At 56.5% G+C, this 10,632-nt stretch overlaps 1 protein-coding gene across 2 annotated transcripts; it reads right to left on the reverse strand.

Annotated features, from left to right (window-relative positions):
- Positions 1-1,093: 1,093 nt before the first annotated feature.
- On the reverse strand, positions 1,094-10,626 carry CALM3 (calmodulin 3). 2 transcript variants are annotated; one of them, XM_017874316.1, is made up of 6 exons: positions 10,477-10,626; positions 6,042-6,072; positions 3,554-3,697; positions 3,286-3,392; positions 2,895-3,030; positions 1,094-2,751 (listed from the first exon to the last, which is right to left on the reverse strand). In XM_017874316.1, exons 1-6 carry the CDS (start codon positions 10,477-10,479, stop codon positions 2,723-2,725), a joined length of 450 nt encoding a protein of 149 aa, XP_017729805.1. In that variant the 5' UTR covers positions 10,480-10,626; the 3' UTR covers positions 1,094-2,722. The 2 variants fall into 2 exon arrangements, with proteins under 2 accessions (XP_017729805.1, XP_017729804.1); XM_017874315.1 differs by having other exon boundaries at positions 2,895-3,392.
- Positions 10,627-10,632: the final 6 nt, after the last annotated feature.

Here is a 10,632-nt window from a genome sequence, read left to right on the forward strand (position 1 = left end):
GACTTCTATCTCTGCTCCACCCTTGCCCAGCTTCTGTGGTTGTGTGAGAAGCTCAGAAGTTAAAGACAAGGCTTATTAACCTGTCATTCTCCATGCCCCCGAGGGAGAATGAGAAAAGCCCCTGAGGATTCTGACCCATCCCTCCACTATAGCCCCACTGGACTGGGAGGGTCTTGCTATGTTGCCCAGGCTGGTCTTGAACTCTTGGGATCAAGTAATCCTCCTGCCTCAGCCTCCCAAAGTAGGAGGCTTACAGGCATGTGCCACCGGGTGCTGTTAAGGCGGCTTCTTCCTCACATCCCCACTTGCCATGAGGAAGTTGAGCTTCCTGTGGTTTGTAATTTGGCTGTGACCACATAGTGGTTTGTATTCTGCCTTGTGTGGTTTGCAATTGTTTTGGGCTTTTTGTTTCAAATCTTCAAACCAACACTGAGTCCCATGCCCTCCCTGTGAGCTCAGGAACATGCCTTTCTCACCACTGCAGATCCAAACTTGCAATGTTTTGGCTGCCTGTGAGGCTACAGCAGTGAATGCCATCCCTCTCCCCAAAGCATCAAGAGGCTCACCCACTGCAGGGCCCACCCTTGCCTTCCTCTCTTCGCCCAGCTGGGCTCCAAGCTGCTCGGGGATCTCACCCAGCCTCGCTGGATTTCCTTCAGTTCCTAGGTGTCCAGGCTCCTCTTGCCTCAGGACTTCTATACATGTTGTCCCCCTCAACTGGAACGCCCTTCCTTCCCCTACCCAGCTAGGGGACTGCCCATCTTTCAGGTAGGTCTCAGCTCAGTCCTGCCACCGGACTGGGCTGACCCCTTCTCTGTGTGCATGATGGGGCTGCCTCAGACAGCCTTCTCAGTACTCCCCTTTCAGTCCATTTGCGCGACTATCTCCAGGACAGGACCCTGCCCTTGACCCTGTGGTCTAGCTGGGATCAGAACTGTGGTTCAGAGGCGTCCACTGGGCTGCACTGACCGGACACAGCTTCAGAGCCAGCTTGGAGGAGAGGCTCTTTCACATCTGGGCCAAAGGAGTCAGCGTGGGGGTTGGCGGGGCGGGGGGGCAGGCCAGAAACTGAGACACGAGGGGAGGAACCAAGTCAGGTAGTCACTGTATTTTATTGGAAAACATTGATATATATTTTTCTTCACAGCTTGAACTGAACACAATATTGCCCGGTTTAAAAAAAAAAACAAAACCAAAACATTCCGAAAATGTCCACAGCCTCACGCCTACCTGCCCTTACCCTCAGCTCTTGGCTGGGTCTCCCACTATGCCCCGTCCCTCCTTCCCTCAGAGGCTGGGTGCCAGAGGGTGGATGAGAAGAGATTCTCAAAGCTGGGCAGGTCCCAGGAAAAGCCACTTGATCGACCTGGGCAGTGAGGGGAAGCAGGGGGTGGGGAGGGGTGGGGTAGGTGGTGGGGGGAGCCAGATGAAATGAACAGAAAGGGGAAAAAACCCAGACGACTGAACTGCCCACATTGACTTACTTGTCCCAGAGGCGAAAGTCAGAAGCAAGGGCACGGATCATGCTCTCCGCTGGGGTAGTATGGGGGCAGGCAGGTGGGCGAGGGGAGAGGCAGGGAAGAGGGCACGGAGCACAGATGTGAGGAAGCGGCACCAAGTCACCACAGAGAAGCGGGAGGTGCTGGCGGACCAGGACGCAGAGGCTGCCGTAGCTGCTGTCCCCTGGGCAGCTGGCCGACAAGACTGTTTTATTGCAGGTGCGTTCTCTTGAGAGCGTGGTGGGGCCCATCTTCCCTCTCCCCACCCTTTAGCTAGCCCAGCATGGTTCTGAACAAAATGAAAGTTTTAAGGGCCATAGAGGGGAAAGAAAAAAAAAAGAGAACCAGCACATTACAAAGCGACCATCCCCACATCCATTCCTAGGACGGGCCCTCAGGGCGGTGGGTGCTTCGTGAGGAGGGAGCGGCATGGGATGTTAGCACCAGGTATTTACAGAACAGCTCGAGAGCGCTTCAGGAACGCGGGCAAGTCCAATTTGCAGAGTGGCCAAAAAGGGCAGTCCCCACCCAGCCAAACCTCAGAAAGCCAATCGGATGGTTGCAGAACAGCAGCCAGTGGGATGCGAGTGTTGCCCACTGTCAGTCCCCTTCTGTGAGTCGGCCCCCTTGACCCCCTCCTGGGCCACATCCAGTCAACGCCGCAATTCCTCAACGCCCCTCAGTCCTTCTGGAATGCCTCTCTTGGCACCCCTGCCCCAACAGGCTGCTGGGATCTGCACATGGAATCACAGGGCTGGTTGCATGCAACGGCAAAGGGCATGCTCTTCTGCCTGGGGGGGCCTCTTGTCCCTCCCAGCAGGTCCCGGGACAGGGCTGGCAGCCACCCCAGCACCCAAAATAAGATGACAAACAAGAGGAAACAAATCAAAATGGAGGAGAGCCACCCGGGCTGGAGGAGGGCAGAGGCTCCCCAAGGGGATCTGGGGAGGGCTTCATCTTATGAATGCATCAGGCCTTGGAAGACATGGATGGAAGAGGCGAGGGCAAAAGGAAGAGATGAGGGGCATGGAGAGAGACTCAGGGAAGAAGGAGAAAGAGCAATCATGCAGCTTGGGACAAATCTTTTGTTGCTTTATCAGATTCTCAGTCAATCAATTGGTGTTTGCTAGAACCGGGGTACGCAGGGGAGTGTTGAAGAGAGAGTGCGCGCGCGAGAAGAGAGAGATCAAGAGAACGGGCATCGCCAGCTGCCCGGGGGGCCTTCACTTTGCAGTCATCATCTGTACAAACTCTGTGGAGTGAAGCAGAGAGAGAGGAGGTCAGGCGGGCAGGCTGAGTGGTGAGCGGCCCTCCCCAACACGAGGGATCTGGGGGCTTGTACCTGAAGCTGCGATTCTCTTCTTGTTCGGGAGATCAAGCCTGGCCTGGACTCACCTTCATAATTGACCTGGCCATCTCCATCGATGTCAGCCTCTCTGATCATCTCATCCACCTCCTCATCGGTCAGCTTCTCCCCCAGGTTCGTCATTACGTGACGCAGCTCTGCGGCGCTGATGTAGCCATTCCCATCCTGGGGGTTGGGGATAAAGGCTTTCACTGGGCACTTCTCCCGGCTGGGAGAGAGGCAGTGAGAGGGGTGGCTGTCATCACCATTCCTCGGCAGTGAGCACAGTGAGGGAGGCTGCCTGAGGTGGCAGAGCAGATTGGCAGTGAGGCTGGCACCGGGACCTGGGCCTCCTGGAAGTGGTAGCTCCGCGGATCCAGTTCTGTCTGTCTGCCTGAAGGCTGGGGTCAGTCTCAGAGCCGCCCCTGGAGGGTTGCTTACCTTGTCAAAGACACGGAATGCCTCTCGGATCTCCTCCTCACTGTCTGTGTCCTTCATCTTTCTGGCCATCATGGTCAGGAACTCTGGGAAGTCAATGGTCCCGTTGCCTGGAAGGTAGGGAAAGGATGGAGAATGCTCTCAGCTTGGGCCCTGGAAGATGACCCTGGGCCCTGATAGATACAGGCTCATCCATCACCCTGAGGGAGGCTCCCTGCAGTCACTCGGGGTGACCAGGAGCGGGGTTGCCCACACGCTCTGTGGGGCTCACCATCTGCATCCACCTCATTGATCATATCCTGCAGCTCTGCTTCAGTGGGGTTCTGTCCCAGGGATCTCATCACTGTCCCCAACTCCTTGGTGGTGATAGTGCCATCTCCATCCTTGTCAAAGAGGGAGAAGGCCTCCTTGAACTCTGGGGGAAGAAGGGGAAGGAGTCAGAAGTCACAAGGCCCACAGGAGAATCCTTACCTCTGGATGTTGGACGCCTTCCCTGGAGGAAGGCCAAGGGTGTCAGTCCCACCTAAAGAAACTGAGACAAACTTCAAGTCCCACGCAATCAGTTCGCTGTCCTCAGTACTCAGGGCAAAGCCCTTCCAACCTTCATTCAACAGTTACTGAACGTCAACACTGTGCTAGGTAAAGCTGTTTTTCTGGCCAGCCAGTGAAGCCGGTGGGGAAGAACGGTCTGACAGCTGTCCTTAGATGATTCTACATGTCTGTTTGGTCCCTGGCTTTGGCTTCTCCCTCAAATGATGAAATGGACCAAAGTCATGCAGTGAATGAGAGCCGAAAGGATTCTTCATCTGAGTGTATTAGCCAGGGCTGGTTGGCTGGGACGAGGAGGGGAGGCTGCAGAATGCCTCTGGCCAGCCTGAAGAGGAAACGCAGACATCCACTCCCTTCTGACTGCCAGCCCTGTTCCCTGCCGTGGGTGCTACCAGCTTCCAGAGGAGCTGAGCCACTGTGTGTGGTGAGCGTGGGGGTGGTCGGCAGCAGAACATGGCTGACGGACGGTGCGTGGGGTGAGTGGGGGGATGGAAAGTGAGGGGACCGCTGCCAAGCCAGGAGGATGAGGAGCTAGCGGTGCTGAGTGGGAAGGCCACAGCTGGGGCCGCATCAGGAGCAGGGAGAGAAGCACATGGCTCTTGCCCTCCTACTGGGCCCATTTTGGCACCTGGCGCTCCTCTACCCCCAAGCCCTCAAAGAACAGATGCCTAGCAGCCTATTCCCAGAGGGTGTGGGCTGGGGTGAGGCGGTGGACACTTTGTTAATGGGGACAGAATGAAAAGCAGACTGTTTATGTTGCACAAGGCCAGAGTTGGGAGATGGGTGGCAGGTACATTGGGAGGGACATGCACAGCTGGGCAGCTGTGGTCCTGAGCCTCTGGGCCCTGGGGACATGGCAAGAGTCTCCTTGGGGAGGCTGGCACCTCTCTGTGCTGAGGCCTTGTTGTTCTTGGGGAGGGCAGGGAGTGGGTCATGGGGGCACCCCGAGCTCATGATCACTAAACTGGGCCATCCTCTGGCTTTCCTCAGGGGTCTCCATAGCCACCTGGGGCCAACATTTTGAAGCTGCAAAGGTGATTCTGTGTTGGGGGTTGGGGGGAGAAAGGAGAGAAGGCAAGTCCATTCCTGTCTTCTCCCACTGCAGAAGCTGGGCCTTCAGTACTTGTCACACAGCCGGCTGAACCTGACAGCAGAGCTGGGGACTGGGTAGCTGGTGGGGAGCAGAGGCCCATTCTCTGGATCGCTCCTCTGGTCTACTGTGTGCTGGCCCCTGGCTATGGAGATAAACCAAGAGTTGTTCTTTGTCCTCGGGCAGCTCAGTATGGGCGAGTAGGCAGGCACGGATCCATAATTACACAATAGTTCCTGTATCTGACCCTTCTGGGGTTTTGGAGGGGTTAGAAAAATGAATTAGATGGGATCCAGGGATTTCTTCCAGCTTGCTGAGGGAGAGATGATTGTTTGTTTAGCCAGCAAAAGTCTGCAGAGGACCTACTATGTTCTAGGCAGGCACTGAGGCTATAGCAGAGACCAACAAAACCAAGTCCCAAACTCAATGGAACTCACATCTAGTAACAGGACATACAACAGGTGAAGACAAAAGAACATAATTTCAGACGGCGAGAAAGGTTACAAAGAAAATAAAGTGATGTGAAGGACAGTAAAGGAAGGCTGTGTACTTGAGGTGGAGGTCAGGGAAGGCCTCCCGGAGGGGACATCTGAGCTAAGGGATGGGAAGGAGCTGTCCATGCCAAGCGCTGGGGAGGCACTTCCGCCAGCAGAACAGGCAGGCGCAGGCACATGCGAAAGGAAGTGCAAAGCGCAGGCAAGTGCAGAGGTGGGAGTGACGAGCCAGCTCCTGGGTGGCTCCTAAAGTGGGACAGGAGCTCTGCAGGCCCCACATGGAGGCAGGGAGCTCACCTTCTAAGCCAACCTGGCTGAAGCTGGGAGAGAGGGTTGGGTTTGTCCTACAGCCACTGATTATCAAGCCCCTAGATGACCCAGGCCCAGGAGAAGAACACAGCCTTTGGTGTCTGGTAAAGGCCTGTCTCAGGGCCATGGGGCTTGGTGTCATTGGGACACTGGTGTGCTCTTACACACATTTATCAGCATTCTAGGCACAAGGCATAGTGTTAGGTGACACAAGGGATACAGAGGTTCACCCATCAGATGTCACTTCTCGGTGGCTAAGATTTGGCTGGGGATGTGGAGGCTTTCCTGAGCTAAGATGAGGGGGATAGCAAACTCACCTGCGATCTGCTCCTCAGTCAGCTGGTCAGCCTGGAAAAGCAGGAAGGGGAAAGTCAGTCACCAGGCCAGACAGCACGGACGCATCTTCCTCACTCAGCCCAGGCCCCCGGCCCCAGTGAGGCCAGCTCCACATGGCATTCCTGCCGAGCCAGGGAGGAGCATGCCAGAGTTAGGGTCTGAGGCCGAGCCAGCGCCTGATTATCAAGTCTGGTGATTCAGAAAGCTGGGTACCAGGGTTGGCTGGACATTCAGGCCTGCTGGACGCAGGGCCCGATGAAGCAGCCCAGACCCAAGGGCTTCCAATCTCAACTCAGCATGTGGGAGCCACAGGGGCGGGAGAAATGCCTGCCCTAGCCCCAAATCAGCGGTGCTGGCATGGCCGGCACAGGTTTGCATCTCATCAGTGGGAGCCCCAGAGGCTGAGTGAAGGGAGTGATTGCCCTGGAGGCCTCATCAAGAAGCTCTAGAAGGCTCCAAACTGAAGCAGGCCAGTCCTTGGGTAGGGCAGAGGGACGATGTCTGGGGCTATCTCTGCTAGTTTCTGTGTCACCTATTTGGAGGCGCTTGGCTCAGGCAGAGTTGACCCGAGTGGCAAAAATTCTCCTAACTGGAGGCCCCGAGTTGCTCAAGCGCCTAAAGAACTCTGGTCAGGCTGGAGGCAGGCGCTCCACCCCCTGCGCACAGTGAGGGCACAGGGCACCATTCTGTTGTGTTTCTTTTGGGCAGGAGGGACACACATCAGGGAGAGGGCTGCGGCGGGCAGCAGCAGAGGACTGAAGTCAGCTTGCACTGCAGTTTTTAACCCTTTCCAGCTTGGGCACTCTGGGGACTGGCCAGTTGGTGGCAGGCAGCCCTTGCTGCATGCAGGGTTTGGGGGTGGGGAGGAGATGCAGGGACTGGCTTCTCCTGCACTGGTGTGCCGGGCATCAGCCAGGCATAGTGATCCTAAGGGGCAGGAGCTGGGCTCGGGGGTTGGGGAGGCTGAATCCCAACATTTAGCTTTAGCAGCCAAAAGACAAATTTTCCTGGTTTTTGCTGATGCTGTTAAGAAGGCACCATCATCCCAGGACCACGGTGGGTCTGTTCCCCTTCCTTTCACAATCAGGGAAAGGGGCTCCAAGTCTACAGCAGGTTCTAGTCTTGAGTCTGAGAGCCTCAGAAATGGAAGCAAACTATTATTATGTGAATTTGCAGTATTCTACTGAGAGGTTCCAGAGGCTAGGAACAAACCACCGCCTGCCTCCCCTATCCCCACCCCCGTCCCAAATATTAACGATCACTGATCTAAAAAAGTTAGAAAAAAACAAAACAAAACAAAAAAAACCCCCAAAAAACTAAGGGAAGAGGAACTTGAGGCCAAGTCCCAAAGAGGCAGAATGGGAGGGGTAATCAAAGTGATGATCGCAGAGGGGAGAAGGCTGAGGGAGGGAGAAAGAGGAAGGTAAAGAAGGAAAATGGCACACATGCACTTTCTGGAAAAGCTCAAAGTGTAAAGGGGAGGTGGGGAGGCCAAATGAAGATTCTTCTGCATTGCCTTCAAAAAAGACAGGGTGGTTGGGCTCCTAAATGCCAACCTGGCAGCCCCAGGCCCAAGAGCCCCTTGCTCCACCCACCCCCCACCTCCCACCATCAGCAAAAAAGCCTGGGGCCATCCCTTAGGTCCTGACACCTGAGGAAGAGGCTTGGGGAAAGTGAGAAGGGAGGACCAGCTTCTGGTTACCGAGGCCAGGCAATGCCCGGGGAGGGGCAGGGGAAGAACAGAGAGGAGGGCAGCAGTGTGGGGAGGCGGCTGCCATCCCATCTGCTTTTCATTCTTTCCCCTGGCCTAGAATGGAAAAATCGAGCCCAGTCAGGGCCTTCCCACCCCACTGCTCCGCCCTGCAAGAAGTCCAACTCCCCCGACCTTTGGGCACCACTATAACGGGCTGGGGTGGGGCGAGGAGGCTGTGACAGGCTGCAGACTGCCCCGAGCGGCTCTGAAGGCCAGCGTTTGCCAGTCTCCACCAAAAGACTGGAAGATGCAGACGAGGCACTGCCATGCTCAGTTCTGTCACAGGGTTGCTGCAAATAGGCGTGGCTCTGCATGGAGGGCCTGTCAGACGCTCTCTCTCCCATGTTGGAAACCCACTTCTCTGCTTGGTCAAGGAAAGGTACAGATCTCAAGCAAGGTTGCCGCCCAGAAAACCGACTGCCTAAGAAGAGATCATCGATCCTTGCTCAAGGTTTCTTCCCTTTCTAGACCTGAAGACTAAACTTTCAACAAAAACTGTTTCCAAAATAACTCAGCTGGTCTCCTGCTTCCTTATCCTTCATCTTAGGCTCCAGCAAGGGGCTGGACAAGAAAAAAAACATGAGGTGGGGGAGGGAAGAGGGTGTGATTTCTCTGCCTTGCCCCAGCCCCCAGCCAATGCCAGAGAGCAGTGTTAGATGAGATCAGAAACCAAGGCCAGGGCCCCTCACCCGGGCCAAGGAGGAGCACAGAGCTCAGGCCAAAGTCCAAGGCCAGTTAACAGTGACTTGTCCCACCTCTACCTTGCTGATTACAAACGGAAAGAGAAACTAGTTGTGGCCAAAGCTTGGGTCCTATTCTGGAGGTAGGGGGCCTGCTAGTGCTTCAGGGACCCTTTAGCCAGGTTCCGCTGGGGGAAAATGGGGTAGTGGCAAGAGGAGCCATCAGGTCTGTGTCAGCAAGTATGAGATCTGATACACGGCAGCGGCTGCCTGTTCTCCCCAGCCTTGCCAGGGAGGATGGCTGCACACCGTTCCCAGGCTCAGCCTGGGGGGGCTGTGGGTGTTGTGGGTGGCAGGGAGTAGGAAAGAACTAGTCTGCTGGTTTTCTCTCAAAGCCCTAACTGTGAATTAACAGACACGCTCAGTGAGGGTCCTGAATGGAACAAGTGGTCCTCAGGCCAATCAAGGGGTCTCCCCAGAGGCACTCTCTGATCAAGCTCTGCAGCCCCCACCTCGAGGGCACGGGAATAGGCATCTGATTGTCACCGACGCCACACTGTACTGCACTGTCATTTGGCACAAGTGAGGAGGTGCAGCATGGTGCGTGGGGCTGGGGATCATGAGAAAACTGGCGCTCCTGTTGGGAAAAGGCAGTGCTCTTGGCCTGAAAAGGGCAGCAACGGAGTGAGGCTTCTAGGCTTGAAAAAGCTGGCTCATTCGAGGCACCCCAAACTTTGATCTCCCATCCCCATTTCATGAGGCTTCAGTGCGCAATAGGGGCCCGAACAGCTCCGCCCACCTGCTCCCACTGCCCTGGTGCCTTCCGCCCAGCCACGTTCTTCCTGGGGAAGGAGGACGGTAGAAAAGCTTCCTCCGGTCCCTGCAGCCCACTCCCAATCCACACTGAGCTTTCTTTGTCCTGGCCTGTCCCTGGAGACTGGCAGGGTGCTACCCACATCCACCCCCAAACCTAGGCCCACCATGACTGCCATTCATTTTCTCCCTCCACCTCACCTCCCAACCACCCAAGCTCCCCCACTCCTCTCCTTGGAAATCCATCTTCTCATGGACCCAAACACAACACTCTTACCCCATTTAAAAAATTCTGTCTTTCTAGAGCAACAGTCTTAACCCACTAGTAACCTCAGAACCTTTTCTAGCTACTTCCAAATTAACCCCAAGGGCCCCTGTCTCCCGACTACTGGCAAGCCCCACTCTCACCATCCCTTTTCACCACCTCCACGACCCCGATCCTTCTCCGTCCGGAAGCCTTCAAGAGCATCTTCTAATCTCCGCTGCCACCCACCCCAGGCTCTTCCTCCCGTAAGCTTGCACCTCACCCTCCTCCTCCTCTGCAGTGCTGGGCTTTGGAGACCACCCTCCCCCACCCTCGGGAGTCTCATCTGTAGAAGTGACCGCCCATCCCTGACCCTCTCCTCTGCCCCACAGGAGCCCAGGGGTCGCCCCTCCCCGCCCAGGCCCAGCTACCCTCCACCACCCCATCCAGGAGCAGCCCAGCCTCCCTTCGTCCCCCGTTCCCCGCATCCTCTCAGGACCAAAAGCCTTCATCAGGGCCTAAATAGCTCCCCTCCCCAGCCCATCTTTCTCATTTCGTCCCCTGGGGTCCAAACACCTCCATTCTGAGACTAAACGCCCCATCCTGGGTCCAAAATCCTTTTGAGCGGTCCCACTGAGGGTCCCGATCCTCCATCCGGGGTTCAAATGTCCCATTTAGGGGCTCAGATAACCATTTGTGGGCTTAAACATCTCATTTGGTGCTAAAGTCGCTTCTGGAAACCTTTGGGGATCCAGACGTCCCGCTCTGGGTTCAACGGCCCCCAACAACGGGGGTAGAAAGCGGTCCCGAGGCTCTCGCCGGGCCCGGACGCCCCCCACTCTGGGCTCCGTCGCCCCCTCAGGGGTCCTGCCCCGCTAAGCCCGCCTCAGAGCCCGCAGCCTCGGCGGCCACCCAGCCTCACTCACCATGGCGAGGTCCGGGGTGTCCGGAGCACGGGGATCAAGGTTCCTCCGGCGGCGGCAGCAGCTGCAGCAGTTCCAGCTCCGCCGCGCGTCCGCGCCTCCACACTCACTGCCCGCAGCGCGCGCGCCGCCGCCGCCGCCGCCCGCCCCAACGGTCCC

Source organism: Rhinopithecus bieti, unplaced genomic scaffold (assembly GCF_001698545.2).
Source record: "Rhinopithecus bieti isolate Rb0 unplaced genomic scaffold, ASM169854v2 scaffold_7888, whole genome shotgun sequence".
Classification (NCBI taxonomy): domain Eukaryota; kingdom Metazoa; phylum Chordata; class Mammalia; order Primates; family Cercopithecidae; genus Rhinopithecus; species Rhinopithecus bieti.